Here is an 18844-nt window from a genome sequence, read left to right as displayed (position 1 = left end):
TAGAACTGCTGTGTTGGGATTATGGTGATTATGTTGTAGCTCTGGCAACGAGTAACAACTGATAATCTGTCTGATTCACTGCCCCCACATTTAGACATGTGCCTATATTTAGGTAATGGTTTTGTGGGTAAACCTTTTTTTTTTTTTTTTTTTTAATAAGTAAATACATAAAAATATAAAATATGGTTACTATTTAAAAAACTAATGTATGCAGATTGTTTAATCAGAAACATTTACGGAGAGCTCTTTAACCACAAAAAGAAGCACATCAGGTAGTTGTGTGGACGCTCACAGCACACAACAGACAAGCAATGCTGCTGTCCATGGTGCTGAAGGAAACAGAAAGGATCATCAGTTTGGAAGATTTTTAGAGCTTCCCCGAACGTATCGGCTAAATCTCTTTAGGGGAGCTCCTCTGCCTTAAAGGGGAGCCAAGCTCCCCTTAGCTCCCCCGTAATTCAACCCTGGCTGACACACACCCAATCTGAAGATGCAGGGAGAAAAATTACTTATTATCCATTGTAAAAACAGGCCAGCCTGAGTATATTCTTGCCTCTTTAAATATACATATTCAGAGTATATTTAAAATTAGTCTTGCCATCAATTGGCCCTTCTAACAAAGAATTGAAGCCAAAATACAGTATATGTCAGTTCTACTTAAATTTCCCAGATTTAGTTGAATAAAACAGTAATTAAAAGCACATTGTATACACACCAGTAACTTTCATGTTTACTTTCAAATGGTTTCCTTCCTTTAACGCTAACAATTTGTTTCTTTTCACTATGACATTAAAATCAATTTAGGCAAACAAAAAATTGATATTCCCACACAGTCTCGACCTGTTGCTTGTGCTGCATTATATTGATGACAAATAAAACATGCAGGGAAGATTTTTGAGTTCATCTCTCTGCAGTCAGCTACAGCTGAATCTAATGCCACTGAACTACAAGAGCATCTTGCTGCCATCCTTCCTGAGGATCAAAGAAGTAAACTCATCTGCCAGACATATGATGGAGCTAGTGTGATGCAGTGCCACCGCAGGTATTCAGCGGTAGATACAAAATGTGTACCCACATGCCCACTATATCCACTGCTATGCACATCAGCTCAACCTGATCATGCAGCAGGCCAACTTTCACATCTCCAAGATAAGAAAAATTTATTTTGACCTTAATTGATTTATCAGCTTTTTTTCCAGATCAGCAACATTTGATGGAACTCTCAAAGCTGTGCCAAAAACATTTATATATATACCATACCATCAACAGCGGGAGCAAACAGATATGTCATTTTCTACGTCTTGTTCTAGCTCTGGAGTGTTACTCTTTAATCATCGTAGAGCACCCCCCCCCCCCCCCCCAGTGCCACAACCTTGTAATATGTATTACAGCGGTTTCGTGGAAATGTTAAAGCCTTTCTCCTAGTTTTCGCCACCATTTTCACACCTGAACCAACTGCAGTGCCGTGTGGACATAGCCTTAATTTTCTAGTTTTCTGCAGTCTATCAAGGACCAATATGGCAGATATTTTCCTATGAAAGAGAGTGGTCTGTAATGTCAAAAGGGGAAATAATTTTGAATATTATGTTTTGGGATCTCTATTTTATACAAATTTCCCAACTTAAGTGGTGGTTTGAGTCCTGGTTTTCTCAAACTTCATGGCATAGTGTCCTCAGACAAGATGCTAAACCCCAAGTTGCCTCTGATATGTTTTATTTGCATGTGAATGTGTATATCACAAGGAAAGCTACTCTCTTTCCTGTAACCTGTGGTGGGAGACAGACATTTTTTCACATTTAAATTAGGGCACAAGCTGGCCACCAGAGGTATAAGTACCAGTTTTTAAGGGGTACAATTGATGAATAAGTACTCACTGTTGTGGATACAACAGCAGTACTACCACCACACTGACATGTACCTGTATCCCTAAAGGTACAATGAGAGTACACCCCCAGCTGATCGGCAACAAATGAAACAGACAGCAAATACTTTTACATAAATCACAGTAAAGATGATGAACCTGTCTTTATCACCAGCTTTCACCTTCTCACATAAAGTACCCCTGCAAGTGATTTGTTGCTGCTACTTTCAGCACACTGACTAGCTTGACTGATTTTCTTCCTTCACCAGTGCACCTGCTCCAGTTCCTATTGCCACACTTTGCGATAATATCTCTTACTGTGTGCAGTTGCTGTTTTCCTATCACAGTATTATGTCTTTTGAGCTGTCGTGTACAGCATTCTACAGATTGTTGCGCTCCCAGCTACGTAAACTGCTGCTGATACTCACAAGAGAGAACCTCCAGAAGCAGACCCTTTTTTGCTGAATTATATTGTGTAACCATTTTAGATGGATAACTCACATCGCTGATCAATTTCTAATATTATAAAGATACAGAGGAACTGCTGTATTGTTTTTCATTAAGCTAAACATACCTCAGAAGACAATTCAGAACATTTCAATATACATGTAATCAGTTTTCAGAAAAATAATGATCCCTTGAGACATCTGAATTATGATTTGTGAACATGAACAGCTCTATGCACTTTCTATCAAATATTGTTTGCCATGATAGAGATTCTGCATATGTTCGCTTGCAAGTGTTTAAAACCTGTAAGCCATTTTGGAGGTGATTTAAGACTGGAAATTGTTGTCTGTTTATCTGTTTGTGTGCTTGTTTGACTGATAGATATTCGGCATGTGATGAAATATTTGTATTTGATTCACACTGAAGCAGCGAGACAAATTCAGTCCGAGAAGAGTGTTTGTTTACTGTGGTGTGTGTGTGTGGGGGGATTACAAGGTGGTAAAGACCATACCAACACTTCTGTCAAATTTGAAAGGTCCATTTTAGTGCTAGTGTTGGGATTTGTGTCTTTAGGTTTACTGTTGTAAAATTACAGCAAGACTGGATGTGTGAGAGGCAATCTGCTCTGTTTTTAATTAAAACACAACAAATTCTATTCATTCATTCTTTCATTCTCTGAAACGCTTAGTTCATTATGGGTCACGGGTAAGCTGAAGTCTATCCCAGCATTAACAGGTGAGAGGCAGGGTACACCCTGGACAGGTCACCAGTCCATCGCAGGGCCAACACATAGGGGACAAACAACCATTAACACTCGCACACACTCCTATGGAGAATTTAGAGTCATCAATTAACCTAACATGCTTGTCTTTGGACAAATTCTATTTTCTTTTTTTTTTGTAATTCCATGCTGATGAAAAATAGTTGTTAATATTAAGTTGCATCTTTTCTTTATTACTCCTTTTTAAATTCCTCTAAAATGTATATGCGAAAAAAATTGAAAATAAAAAATAAGTCGAGTACTTTGTCAATTTGAAAAACACTGTTGAAATCAGTTAGTTAAATTAAACAATTTATTTATATGCTCACGGAAAATAAATTTACAACAGAAATTGGGTTAAAAATCAATTTCACCTCTAATTTGGGCTAACTGCATTAACTACACTATAATTTCTTAATTTTATACTATATCTAATACAAATACAATGGTCTTGCGTGGTAATGTAGAGGCATTCTCCTCATTGTGGTTCTTTGGTAGGTTTCTCCTCTACAGCAAAGGAATATGAATAAATAAAAGGACTGATTAGATTTTCTTTTTTAATAACAAAAAATAAAATATAAAAACTTTGCATCTTTGTCTTATCTAAATTCTTTCACGTTTCTGTAACCCAGCAGAAGGAATGTCTATAACTATTTCAAATGTAATAATATGACTTGGTGTAAAATTGGTACTAAATGAATAGCCTTCAGAAATGGGTGACAGCAAATAGTGTAAACTCATATGCTGGGTTATTTTCTCCTCAATTACTGCAACAAATGTCTCTGAGTGACTCATATTCTGACTTTTCTGAGATTCTTCCCAGTATAAATATTGAGTGTTCCAGGTGTTTCAGGTTGGGGTGAGCAGGTTTCCTGAATGATTCAGGGTGGAGTCTGGAGCAACAATTGGATCCACCTGCTGTCATCAGGCTGCAATTTAAGATCCAGCAAGAGCTCCAGTCTTTGCCGGATTATCTCTCATGACTGCATGGCAATCAGGTCTTCTTTTGTAAGTCTATTCGTGGATCCATACAGCTCTCATCTGACTATTTATATTTTCCCCAGTTTTTCGGGTCGCTTCAACAAGCTGCTGGAGAGCCTCTGAAAAGAATGCTGCATCAGGACTTCCAGCCTCGTTCATGCCTTGCCAACCTGCCTGCCGCCAAACACAACTCACACAGACAAAGCTGTTTTCCAGACTCACCCCTCCCCCGTCAGTCACTTCGGAATGCAAGTAAGCTTCTGATTCGGTCTGCAAAATTAAGAATTTCCATCCGGCCTCCTCTAATCCTCTGTCCTCTCCCAGAAAACGTAATCATCACCTGGACCAACAGTCAACAGATGAACCCAAGCATAAAATAAAAAGTTTGTTCATTCTCACCTCTCTCCTCTTTCTTCCACATTTGGGTCCACCTCCTAGCTAAGGTCTCTGACCGTGACAATAGGAACATCAGCTGACCACTAAACATGAGCTGAAAGAAAGCTGCAGAAAGAGGTGAGGGAGGAGTGGTGTTATTAGTAAGGTACACATGTCCTTAAAACCTCACCCTCAGTTCACTCAGTACTGGGTGTGTTTAAGTAGACTCTGTTTGCTCAGAACATGAATGAAATCAAACCATAAAATCTAACAAAATCCAACTAAGACAGTCACAGTCATAGTTCAGTGTAAACATGGCGGAGGAAGCGTGGTGATACAAGCCTGTAGGAGTGTAAATAGAAGAAAGGAGATGACATTTAAAGATAATAATTTGGTTCTGCATTTTCATATTGTGATGACCCCACTTCTGCTGGCTCTCGTCTGGCCTATTGACTCTGTGCTTTGTGTTGCAGGTGCCCAGCAGGCATGACTGGGTTGTTGTGTATTGGTAACACCTGAGTCCAGTGTTCCCAGTATAAAAGGCATCCTCACCCTTTTCCTGATAGATTCAGAGGATGAAACTCGCACCCTGCAACCTAATCTTGGTTTTGTTTCACCAATACTCAACTTACTATGTGTACATTCATGTTGTTTAATTTCCTGATGTAATTAAATAATTGATGGGTCTTTCTTTACATGTCAACAAAGGTAAGCTCTCCTGCCCGGATTGGGGAGTACATTTCTTAGGTTACATTCAGGATCTGGAAAGTTTCTGAATTAATCTTCTGTACAGCTACAAATCTGTCATATGACATGACTAAAAATGAACTAATGTTTACTGCTTCCAGATGGAGGTCCAAACTTGTGACCTGGAATTTTCCCTCTACCTTTAAAATGTGTGTTTTCTTCTCAAGCTGATAAGCTAACCCTCCCACAGGTCTAATCTCAAATGGGACCAAGACAGACATGTGGTGAGCTCTTCGACCAGGACTTTCTGTCCTCCAGCAGAAGAAGACTTCCTTTGTCTGAATAAGAAAGAGTGAAGATTCTGTCCATAAATTTAGTCATCTTTAAATATGGCCCATATGCTGTATATGTATGTACTGAGATTCATACAATCATCACTGCTACAAGGTTTAATTGACAAGTTAATTTATTCATGTTCTGAAACTTTGTTCAGCATTCATCACTGTTTAATGGTATAACATTAATTTTACTTGTGTTGATAATGCTTCTTCATCACGTGCATCAGTTTTATTGTTTTAGCAATGCATCATTGCCTTGCGTCCATTGCCCGCATCTCGAACAAAAGCTCAAAAGCTTGCGTGCTGATTGTATGCAAGTTAGAAGCTGTGATCATGGTTAGATGTTTGGCCTTTACTATGTAAACTAGAGATGGATTTTATTGAAATGCCTTTGTTTAATAACTGCTTGATTTGGACTTTGTCTGATAATGATGCTCATTACTATGAAAAGACAAAGTGAGACAGCTAAACGACCTTAGATTATACTAGCAAAAGTTTTACTGTCATTTAATATTTTAAGATTTATTACTTTTTACTTCATTGTTGCAACAAATATTTTTTTTGGCAAACCTGAAGTGTAAGAGGTTACTCTACTCATTAGGAATTGTAGAATAATGAGATATTTACCCTAAAAGTCTATAAAAAGGTCAGGAAAACCTAACAGCAGCTGGGAGAGCAGAAGATTCAACATTTTACCCAACAATGCTTCAGCACAGTCGATGCTTGCTGTGATGAAGGCTTAAAGCCTGATCCCTACAATGGTTTCTCTAATCGCTACACAATCACCACCCTGCTGCTGCAACCTATAAGGAAAAGAGCATGTGGAAATAAAGTGTTGCAGCACTGGAAGATGCTAAAATTGCAACATTTGACTACTTGTAAAATGATACAAGCCTTGATTTGCTCCCTGGAAATTAATCAAGTAATGCAAAAGGAATGAGGTAAAATAGAAAAAGGCTGGGAGACACGATCACTTCAAGTCTCACAAAGAAAGTTTTCAGATTTAATGCTTCTGTAGACTGCAGTGTTGTTATATAAAAGCATATGATTAATGCACACAGCCTGCTCATGGTCTGCTCTTCGTGTCTGATATTACAAATGTGCTATCGGAGATCACAGATATCCCATTAAAGCACTATAAATGAAGATGTTGCCACTAAGGAAATGTCTTCCTCTGTTTTCCTAATCCATTGTTTGCTTCTGCAGGTCCTATTGTTAAACAGTGTTATTTGATAATCGAAACCTCAAATAAATGACAATTCTATATTGCATGCCACAAGATCTGCCAATATAAAGGCTTTTTATATGTGCAAGTGTATCAACTTGCCAAAGTTCAGTAAAGTTCAGCAAGTTTGTAGAAGTCTTTTGTTGATTTGGAGAGCTGTAGACTTGTTAAGAGTCTCCGGGTGTGATTCATGTCAAAACACTGTAAATTCAATCTACAAATCCAGAAAGTAGACTGACTCATAGAAGTAATTGGATTCTGTGTGATCAATATGAGAATTTCGTCAAAAAGTAATTTTTCAATATGTGTGTGAACTAATTGACCGGCTTTACCTGCTGTCTAACATGATTGATTGCGACATGTACAGGGTGCTGATATTCATTATGTGTAATGAGCTCTTCTCTTGTATTGCTGTGTGCATCTGTGCATAATTATTGTGCATAGATTTGGTTTGCAATGCACCATGATTTACTCGTCTCATCAGAACCTTCCCATAGCAATCTTTTGCAGCAAACATCTTTTGTGGTGACAGCAAACAAATGCAAAACAAATTAAACTTAGTAAATTATTAGACACACTAACAGTGGTCGGCTTAATGAACTTTTTGTTTTTCTCTTTAAACAGACCTATCTAACATTTGGTTTCCAAGACAACCTAAGTCGTATTCTAGCTTTGCTACTTCATGTTGGCATCAACAGCTTTATTAGCATGAATGTTGTCTATTCATACTGTTAATTTCTAGTATGATTTAATGTTCTGGTACATTGTGTCTTTTTCTTTTCTCAATCCAAAGCATCAGATGTGCACACAACTATGAGTTTATTCAGGATTTAGTATGTGACTTTTTCTTACACCTTAATCCCTTTAGGTTAATGCAGGACAGAGGAGGCCAGAAACAGTTCTGTGACCCAGTTCTCCTTCACTTTAGTTACCCAGTGGAATACTGAGTGACATCGGTGCTGGGGAAAAAAAAAACACAATCTTAACTTCAGTATCGGTGGCAGATTTTTGAGCTGACTAGTCCAGGGGAAAGAAAGAAGAATGAAAAAGAGGCAGACTGTAATTCAAAGAGCCTTCTCTTGCAGGAATTAGATTGCTGTTGGGGCCCTTGACCAGGACAACTGCTCAGCCATACAGCTTGCTCTTTAACTGAATATGAGGCTATCTAACACAATAAAATAAAATAAATGGAAACTACAGCACAAAGAATAGGTCCACAGGCAAGGATAATGGCTTCTAATGGTGTAGGGAGGCTCGGTCTGGCATGACTTTCGGCTATGACACCTCAGAGGATGTGGTCAGTGCTTTCCACTGTTGACACAGATTTTGATGGATCAATCTCTTGCTTTATTGCTTAAAATGCCATTTTAACATCCCACTGCAAAGCTTACGGCTCACTGCCCATATTTCATTAGAGAGCAAGTGGAATTTTAGCAGGGCCTGGTAAGTATTTTGTCTAGGGAAAATAATAATAATAGTTAAAAAAAAAAAAAAAAAAAAAAAAAACACGACCACAAAGTGACATTTAAACCTTACTGTTGGATTCATAATACCTTGTAATGGGCTAATGTATTCTGTTCAGAGAGGAAAATGTAGTTGCTGGAAAGTGATCACAGAGTTGACAAATTCACTGTGTAGAAATAATGTTTTATTTTGTTTTTTCGTTTTCTGCTAAATCATCCCTAAATGGCAAGATACGATGGCTCACTGCAGCTGATTTGAGGTTTAATGACTGAGATATAATGACTTTGAAATATGCAGTGTGTTGCATTTGTGGTTAGCGTATCATTTATTTTTTGTGCTGGTAATACAATCATAATCCAGTGTGGAAAACACATTTAGGGAATAATTTTCAAATATTATAGTAAACATGTTTCCCTTTATGACACAGTTGTGACTAAGGATACAGATCAAAAGATAAAAAGGTAATAACTCTAACTCATTAAAATCAAAGCTAAAAGGTCACAGAGCAAATCTGAATTTGATATAAATTAAGCAGGCAAGAAAGAAATTTGTACAATGGTTCATGGACACAATAAAAAATATTACAAAATCATTTAAAAGTTTTATTTAAGACAATATGCAAAAAACTGCGTGAATAAAGATTTGAAAGCTGTTGCAAACAAAAGAAATTAATTAACTATTAAAACTGTGGCAGGCAGACTTCTGTTTTGGCCAAAAGAAAAAGAAAACTTTTTATTATATAGTAATTTAAGAGTCCTAACAGGCGAATTCTGAAGCCATCCACTTAGCTTCTATTTTAAGGCTTCAGATAATCTACTCAGTGACACCACATTACATGGTGGAAGGCATGACCATGTGCTGAAATTAGATGCTGGTGCCACTAAAGGCTACAAGCTTCTCTTTTACTTATTTGGTTACTGAACATATCTTAATCCTCAAGCTTATCACATACCGCTGCTTGATTGGGTCCTTCCTATAACTTTTTAATGCACCGAGAGCTGCTCTGTAGCTGTATATTGCCAGGGACCCTTTCTGTGGCTCTGATGCACCAGCTGTTCCAATAACAAATAGCTACAGGAGCATTATTCTCCTCTCATGAGATGTCATCAACAAGTAACACAGGTTTTGATTATTAGAGAGGAAGAAGGAAGAAACTTCCCCAAGCATGAGACTTCTACTCGAATCCAACTTTGACACTGCTGTGCCTTTTATCTCTGCCTTTTATTTAAACCTCTGGCATTTAAATATACAATAACATATATTTCATTGCATACATCTTTGCTAGAATTTTCTACTCCTCCATGGCAACGTGTCTTGCCCAGGAAAATGCACATCCACAAGTGATGATTTAGGGGTATTCTGGGCCTTCAAAACAAATGCAGCAGGTTCCTGAGCATCAGCAATGTGACAGTTAGGAGAGCAAACACTTCAGGTTTTGAGGATTAAAAGGTGGCAAAGACCACACCAACATTTCTATTAAAAAGTCTGAAGGGTCATTCATTTCTATAAAAGTAAGTTTTGTTGTGTTTTTCAGGCAATATCAGACTTCTGAGAAAATACAATCCTTTAATACCTAAACCTAACCAAACAATAATCCTCAAACAGAAGGGGAATTCTCTGACTTGAAGACCAACACACCTTAATAGCATGAGGTTTCAGCAACATATGAGGCACATACTTACGGATGACAGGATTACAGAGAATATTAAAAAGGGTTTGGTTTTCAACAAAATATTGTCTATATTTATCTATTCCAGATATTTCAGATTTCTGCCCACCCAAGCTTTAATTTTGAGCACAGACCTCCTGAGCTGCTCTACTCTGTCATATATTTCACTGCTCTCATTTTTCCTTCTCTTTCACACCATAACAATATTGTTATACTGTATATTGTGATACTCCAGTAAAAGTCAGTGTGCATAAGATATAAGACATTCATTCTGCTAACTTGAAATGTGGCTTTAAAAGACGAGTAACATCATTCTTTACTAACAAAAGAAGTTGTGGTCGGCTAGAATTCAAATGGCTTTACACTTTCACCCTCCTTTAAGCTCCTTAAAATCATCTCCTGATTAAAGCTGTTACTATTTATAAAGCCATCATGTTTTTCTTATTTCTTCTCTCTAACTTTCTTTCTTTCTCTCTGTCTCAACCTCATTATGTTCCTGTGTCTTTCTTCTTCCACTTTCAAAAGTAAAACTATCAATTACCTCCATCATGTTGAAATAATAAAGGTTTCAGTCTCTGGTGAATAGACAGTGAAGATAGGAGCAGAGCAGCTTTCTCAGTAGACACAACAAACCTCAAAATGTTGTATCATTTTAATTAAGATGATGACTTTGTTGTGGAACCAGCTATTATCAGGAAGATGTACAGATGCAAAATAACCTGAAACAAGAAGTGTTTACACATTTGTTATCTCAAGCCACATTCACTGCACACAACAATTGTAATTTACGATTTTTAGTCTGTTGTGTATTCACAATCCCCCTCTTCAGTAATGGCTAATGTCTTCTTGTAGTGCTTCAAATCATCCCACCAAGACCATTTTGGATTAGAGCAATATTGCCACTGAGATAGTTCTGACAACCAGATAGCACATCTGTCACACACTCACTCACGGCTGCACACTTGCTCACTCTCTCGCTCCCAGACATGGGTGTCAGCCAAATGGTGCTATTTACTGGAGCAGGACTGGCACTTCTCCAGACCATGGGGGTAGCAAGCTTGGCATCGCAGATCGCTGATGGACTCGTTGAAGCGGTTCGCCAGCATGGACAGCTTGCTACCATGACACAGCGAGCAGGGAGCGCAGCCTGAGCCGCCACAATGCTGGCAGCTGTCGGCCTCCTGGAGGCAGAAGAAACACATTAGAGGAGAGAAGGGGTGGAGGAAGAGGAGGTGGAAAAGAGGAACTGTGAGGTGAGGCAAAGGGTAAAAAAGGGAAGGAGAGGTGGAGCTGGTGAGAAAGTCTTGACCTGCTTTTAACATATTTCAGTTTCAGACAGACACATACAGAGCTACCTGTATGTGGAATACTTATTTATGATTGGTCATTAAAGGCCAACCTAATGTTTGCAACTTTTCAATTACCAATGTCTGTCTTCTATGGTAAAAAAAAATAGCTTTCTGATGTAAAATACAAATTTTGTTTAATTAAAACTGACTGAAAATTAAGTAACTTGCAGTTTATAAATAACTGTTTGCTCAAATTTGCCTGCTAGCATAACCAAAATAACCTTAATGGAACAGAGATTTTTTTACTAATATAATTTCTTATTGAATTCCTAACAAAGGAAGCAGTATGTTTGGTTTTTCACAGCCAATTGGTTTGTTACTGCAAACTTCACCATGATGAGCAGCTGCTTGTATGTTATCATCAAACGGGCAGGGGGGACAGAAACAGTTAACTTATTTGAATGTCAGTATGATTAGCGGTGTGCCCAAGACATGATTGGATTGGGATATATATTTAGTAGTTAAACTATGATGATCAACTTCAGTGAATACCAAGATTGTGTAAAAAAAAAGAGCAAAGGAATTAGTTTTTATCTAAGTCTGGAAAATATTTTTAAAACAGACAGAGGGGGAAAAAAATTACTTTTCAAAAAGTAAAGATGATGAAGAAAAAAGTAGCAAAGATGAATGAGACTGCAATCTTAAAAAAAATGGCAAGAATTGGCTTTTTTAAGGCAGAGAAAATGAGAAAATAACAAAGGAGATGAGAAAAGATGAAGGGAGATGGCAAGGGAAAGACCAGTAATCAGCCTAGGAGGTAAAAGTGTAGGGAATGATAGCGAGCTAGGTATCCTTGACGGCTTGTAAGTGGCAGGCAGATGCTGCAAGGGCAGAGAAAAACTGTGGACTCATCAGATTCTGTTCACAGTTGACAGATAACACTGGGACAATGGGTTAGTGGTTGTTGTAGCAGGAGGGTGGCACAAGGAAGAGAAAGATCGGGCACAAATAAGGTGGCGGATACAAGGAAACACAGAGACTTTTGTATGAGACATCAACAGATGATCCCACAGTTTTCCTTAAAAAGAAAAAAAAAAAAGTGTGAAGATTTTTAAAAAAGTGACAAGTGGGAGGAAGGGGTGAAAGGACAAGTGAGACTGAGAATATCAGGAACAGAAATGGGGTGATAAAAACTCACAACTCACCACTGAGATAATTTGGCCATGGACCATTACCTTGGGTTTCTGTGTCACCTGATCTGCCTCTCCTCCTTTTCCACCCTTCCTGTGTGTAGAGAGCTTTAGGTCCTCCTCCTGCTCCCCCTTTCCCTGGCCTTTGGGTGTCCCTCCATGTCCTACTGGAGGAACTGAATGTTGGCGGAACATTTCAGGCTTCTTCGGAGGTGCTCTTATGATGCGTAGATTGCTGGTGTAGATGATTATCTTGCCAAAGTCCAACATTGAAGACTGACAGAAATTGATACTTTACATAAATTTGCATCACTTCACACACAGATTGCATCTTTTTCACCCTAAAATTACATAGTTTAATCTGTCTTCTCTTTTTTTGTTTGGTCATTTTTCTATTCTCAGCACAGAGAGACAAAACCCCGTGATGCCATGGGCTTTATGTGTGGGTGGAAAGAGATTTTCAAGTTGATGCAGCCAGAGGCGTCACACCCCTTGTCAAAAACAACAAAATGGCTTTGTAGCTGGAGCTGTGTTATGGTCTAATGAGGCTTCTGATGGTTGAAAAATTGGATAATGATTCTCTCTTTTTAAAACAAGGACTTTATTATGATCAACTAAACTCTAGAGAGACACCTTTGATCTTTAATACTGACAGGTAGAGGATACTTTCATATTTCAAACTGTTTATTTATCCATTCATTGGATTACAAGCAATTGTCCTTGGGAGTGAAAAATGGACATAATAGGAAAATATGTCACCATTAACTTAGTAATTATAAGTCATTGATATTTTCTACTTTTCGGTCTCTTTATTGAGTCTCTGTTATTGTAAAACAAAGAAAGAGAGCGCTGAAATCATACACCCATGAAGTCATTACACAGCCACTGTGCTATCCTTTTAATATCACCCTAAAGAGATAAACTAACACTACATTTCTGTCTTCCGCTGATAATAAATCCTGACTTGGTCACCAGGCCTTTTATCCTCTTTGTTTAGAGGATAAAAGAATAAAACTGACACGAAGCCAGCAGACTGACCTCCCTGTTAGCCTGTCGCGCTAATGAAGCTGCTGCCACAGGCAGCTCACGTAAAAAGAGTCGATCTGCGGAGAGGTGAATATTTTTCCCCATTTTCAGCAAATGCATAAGAAGATTGTTAAAGTTATTTTACTTTAGTTTGATAGCTATGTAAAGTAAGTAGTTCATGACAACGTCTCCTCAGTCTTTCAGATTTGAGTATTGTGATTAGTTTGCACCATGTTGCTTCAGGGCATTGCTTCTTTGAGTAAAATCAGAGAATTTTGACTCACAACTGGAGCGTTGTCAGGTTTTGTGTATATCCTTGTTCTATGCCTCCATAATCTCTTCCACCATAATCCTGTGTTTTATTGTTTATTGTTTACTTGGATCCTCATTAGCTGCAGCTCATCACTGTTGCTATTCTTCCTGGGGTCCAGCTCAATATCCATTCACAAAAGTTACACCAATAATGTGAAATACAAATGGCCACAATACATCAATACCACACACGCATACACACAAAAATAAAAGAAAATCCTACCGTAATCATTATCATTATGTAAATGGCCCAATATGTTTTTCAATACTACAATAATCTGACAGACATTTTTGATAAGCACTCTTTCAAACCTAATAGGAACCGAGTGATTTTGGTTCCAGGTCCAAATTGAAACTGATAAATACATCAAACCAGTTCTTCAAAGTTCTGACATTCAATTACACAAAACTAGAACCCTCATGTTTGAAATTCGTGTGTATTTTCTATTAACTCATATTCAATTTAAAAGCAGTGATGTGCACTGCATACCTTGCTGTCTCCTTCTGCTTCTTCAGTCTTACCAGCAGCAGCCTTGTAGCTTCCTATTCCTCTGTATACGTTTATTCTTTGGGCAATGAGCCCTGTTGGAGATAAACACCTACGGGCAGAATAAAACACATCAGCAATGAGTGAGAACTTGTACCAGAAAAATTCAGAATCGAAACACATCCTTAATTTCTAGTACACTACAGTGACTGATCTGGAGCTCCTACTTAAACCATTTAAAGTCACCAGTCTCTCTTTTTGACAGCCTTAAACCCCTAACAAATACAGTGATCCAGGGGCAGATTATTCATTAACCGGAGTATGCAGTGTTTAATAAAAAAAATGATAATTAAAAAGATCAAAACATATATGTTATATTTGTGATCATTGCATGGCACACCTGACTGAAAGTCAAGAATTTCCTCAACTTTGAGCTTCAGGGCTCAAAAAGGATATCAGTTAGTCTAATCTTTCACGAAGTTCGTCAATTGCTCCTTTGCCCATTTGTTTTTTATTTATTTATTTATTTCCAACTTCAACTTATTCACACCTAACAGGCATGTAACTGCTTTCCATGAAATTCACACAATCAGTGTATATTAAGACATAAAGATGAAAAGCAACATTAAGCTTACTATAAAAGATAATAAGATTAAAAATGACTGGCATAAAGTAAAAACTGAAAAGAGTCTAGTGAAGCTAAAATACAAACATAAACTAATACAAGCACAAACACATACTGAATAGATTTAAACAAATGAGCTATTGTGAGAGAGTACCTTATCACCCTGGAATTAATTCTGCTTGTAAGATTAGTAACTTCCCATCCAAGGTCATATTAAGGTGGGAAATTATCTCCCTGTACTTACTTTAATCCCAGATTTGTATGCTGAAAATGAAATAGTGTCAGATCATTTTGAAAAAAAAAAGGAAAAGAAAAAACTGGCCATTCAGCAGTGATCTTAATTTGCATGTATATGATTTTAATTCATGGCAGTTGCAGTTCATCATGGATATGCGTGATCGTATTTCCCATCGACAATTTTGCTGTTTAGTTTAGTTAAGTGAAATTATGTATTCATGGGTTGCCCTTCAGTTTATTTGATGAGCAAAATCTCAAGGGATATTAATAAGTTCATGTTTATTTTCTTCATTTTGATGCACTTTACAGTCAATTAAAGCACTGAATAAAGTGAGTAAAATTCACAATCCATATGTAGAGAATAGAAAACAGTTACCAAACTTTTAAGATGAAAACCTGCTTGGTTATTACACGCTGGAAATGCAGCTAAATAAAAAAGGCATTAAGTAGTTATTTCTGAACTAGAGAGATTATAAATTATGACAAACTAGCCCATCTCAGCCACATATTTGGAAAGGTTAATGAATTAAATCTCCAGCTGCAAACAGAGTTCTGCACTAGTCCAATTTTTTTCAGCCCATACCTATGAGCACCTGTTGTGATGCAATGTGATAATTGCGTTACTCACAGTTATCTCTCCGTCAAATCTGGGGCCATCCTGTTGATATATCCGCTACCGCATATATGACTGTACTGTGGAGGTGGTTTATTGCCAGCTGAACTGCCTCTTAACATACGTAATATTACTTGCATCATAGCACTTACCAAACTTAGTTGTTTTTTGTACAATGATAAGTAACTTGACCCCACACAATTTCTAATTTATATTGTATCAAGTGATTTGTCAGCCTGTTTTAGTGACATTGTGTCTCCATCAAACGTCATTTGGCAGGGGCTGGGAATGTTTTTATTATAAGTGTGGTAGAAAAAGTTTCAGATCTACTGGCATGAACTAAAGCTAAGTTGAGCTAAGCTAAGTAGCTGATGTTATGGACATTCTAAGCTAGACTGAGAGCATTAGCTGATAATTAGCTCCAATCTTTTTTTTTTTAAATGCTTGTTTTCTGTGGCTAAAAACAAACAAACAAACAAAAACAAGATGAGTTTTCAAAACCACAGCTTTCAAACCACGGACTAAAGGTTTTGTGTCTATGTTCAACTTAAAGACAGTTATACGCTGACACTTAGTAAAACTGATCTATATATTTATTTTAATCTATAAAACAGATTTAGAGATTGACATTGATCAACTTGTGTTTTGAAAAAATATACTTATTATATTATATAACATATTGCACAACACATCACCCAGATAACTATGGTGTGAAGCATAGTGAAAATCATAAAGACATGGCCCACTAAACTAGCATTCCCTGTAATTGGTCATTTTTTCCAAGTCCACGCTTTACTGATATTCACTTGCTCATGCTACTCTGCCAGCATAATAGACTGCATTAGATAGCATTCTGCAGTTGGTCATCATCAAAATAATCACGTAATACTTGTTTTCTTGAGATTAAAAAAAAAAAAAAAATTAAAATTAAGTCTGTGTCTGTGCATTGTTTTTCTAATGTGGGTAGAAATATGTTTTAGCTATGCAAAAATGCCCAGATCCCTTCATGCAAATCTGTTTCATCTAGAAACTGGATTACCATTTCCAAATGCAACATAAACTAGTTGGTGACTGTGGTTACCATCTTCCAGAGGAACAGAAGCATAGTCCTTATGCATATGTGCTGCACAATTGTAAAAAACCCACCTGTTGGTCCCCATGTGTGTCCTCAAATCCACAAAGCTGCTCCATCTCAAGGTGGCTGGGAGGGATTTTACGGTGGATGAAGCTGTGAGGATATTTCTCCTCTGGACTGTCAAGCTCCTGACCGTCCTCATACACGTGTTTCAGCACCCGGCCACTATAGGATGATGCCAGCTTGAACCTCACCTGCAGTCAAGTTTAACGTTTAATTTCCTCTGCTTGTTAGATTTCTCCCATTCAAAATATGGATCAACAGTCACAGCACAGTGTTTTATCAGCAAAGTTTGGTCTTTAGAAGAGAGGAGGGTTTGTGAGTTGAAAAAAGTGGTGTTTGATCTGACAAGAGAGGCATATGCAAACATCTGCAGCATGTCAACACACAACATAAGGTCCTGTCTTCTCTCTCTCTCTCTATCTCTACCTCACTCTCTCTGTGAGCAGAACATCAAAACATCAAACAGAAAACTATTTTGAGCCATTCTTTAAGACATCTGCCAGTGATATTTTCTGATGTTTTAATTCTTGAAGAGAAAAACTGAAATAATCTGAACATGTTTTTTTATTCAATGTGACGCATTTATCCACGGACTGAAGATGAAAGACATTAGTCCCATAAATAACTCACCCTTTCTGGGCTTGGTGCCTTCATAGCGCTGGTTCAGTTTCCTCTGGAGCTCCTCCATTTTGGATGACCGAGGAGATAATGCAGAGAAAGCGTCAGTCCATCTAAGCCCTTCAGCTAGGGCGAAATAACATTTGCTAGAAAAGAAGTTTGGATGGTTGGATGGATTAAAAATTGGAGTGGAAAACAGCTCGATGGATGGGAATCCAGTTGAAAAGCTGAGTGCAAGGGAAGCATGGATGTTAAAGATAGAGAAGCTCTTTCTGTGTGTCCTGCCTCCAGAGTTTGAGTGTACCTGCTGTTTTACAGGACCCACCTTTTTAGTTCGCTGTGCTAAATTATTCACAGCTAGATCATGTGTACAAAAGAGTGGTTGGGAAACTAGAAGCTCAATCATCAAATAATTATGATGACCAAAATAGACGGCATGAGGCTTTGTGCTGTTCTGAGTGTTTGAGTGGGTAAGGGAGAGAAACAGAGCAAGGCAGCATGTGTGTGCATGTATGTGTGGGTGTTTTAAATAGTTGTAGGACTGCCTGTCATTGGATTGGAGCTGAGTACATCAAAATTGGAAAGCAAATATGACATTTAATGTCTGTTACTATTATTCAGATATCATTCTGAGAAATGTGACAGTAAGCTTGAGTTGTCCTTGCTCTAAAATAAAACTCATTCATCGTGTGTTTGTTTATGCTGTGTGTACCCGTTTATGTGTGTACAAGTGTAAAAATAAGCAGTCTCTGAATAATCTAAAGTGTCCTGTGGATTTAAAACATCACCCCTTTTCCTAGTATCATCCAGTAGTGATGTTATCCTGCTAAAAATGCTAATTTAAAAACAATACATTCGACACGGTTTGAGGAATGTGGAAACAGGCTAATACAGGGCTACTCAATTCAATGCTACGAAGGCCACAATCCAGCAGGTTTTCCATGTATCCCTGCTCTAACACACCTGACCCAAATGAATGAGTTATTGTGATTAGCTGTTAGATCCATTCAATTTGATTTTGGTGTGCTGAAGCACGAATACCCTGAAAACCTGCTGGATTGTGGCTCTCGAGCCAGTGGACTGAATAGCCCTTAAGCCCTGGGCTAATGAAAGCTTTGGACAAGAACAAACATTGCAAACCATTGGTGGCAAATTATGGAAATGGGCCACAAATGATCACTATTTTTAGTGATATTTTAATTGGAATATAAATAGAATACCTTATACCAAGTTAAGTAGGTTCTTTAATTAGAATCTTGTGGTTTTTCTTGATGAGAATAACAGTCAAAAATGTCACTATCCATTTAAATGGAGCCAGGGCACTGAGAGCTTTAGTAGTATGTCCCAATAAAAACAAAAGACATGAACGTTAAACCCAGGGTTTTGGGCAACATGAATCTTATTGAACTTATCTAAAGATGACAAAATCTTGAGCTTTATTGCTGTGGATTACATTGATTTTGATAAAATGCTTTCATCATTTTACGTTAGCTTAAATTAAA

General features: G+C 37.6%; 1 protein-coding gene across 1 annotated transcript; it reads right to left on the bottom strand.

Moving 5' to 3' along the window:
• Positions 1-8552: 8552 nt before the first annotated feature.
• On the bottom strand, positions 8553-17675 carry LOC121653899 (glutaredoxin domain-containing cysteine-rich protein 2). The gene is given in 8 exon segments (XM_042007657.1): positions 8553-10992; positions 12337-12398; positions 12400-12450; positions 12452-12562; positions 14115-14223; positions 14385-14386; positions 16733-16914; positions 17355-17675. Coding segments are annotated over 8 exon segments (753 nt in total). The 5' UTR covers positions 17413-17675; the 3' UTR covers positions 8553-10814.
• Positions 17676-18844: the final 1169 nt, after the last annotated feature.

Source organism: Melanotaenia boesemani, chromosome 15 (assembly GCF_017639745.1).
Source record: "Melanotaenia boesemani isolate fMelBoe1 chromosome 15, fMelBoe1.pri, whole genome shotgun sequence".
Taxonomy (NCBI): Eukaryota; Metazoa; Chordata; class Actinopteri; order Atheriniformes; family Melanotaeniidae; genus Melanotaenia; species Melanotaenia boesemani.
This window is presented reverse-complemented; position numbering and strand designations above follow the sequence as displayed.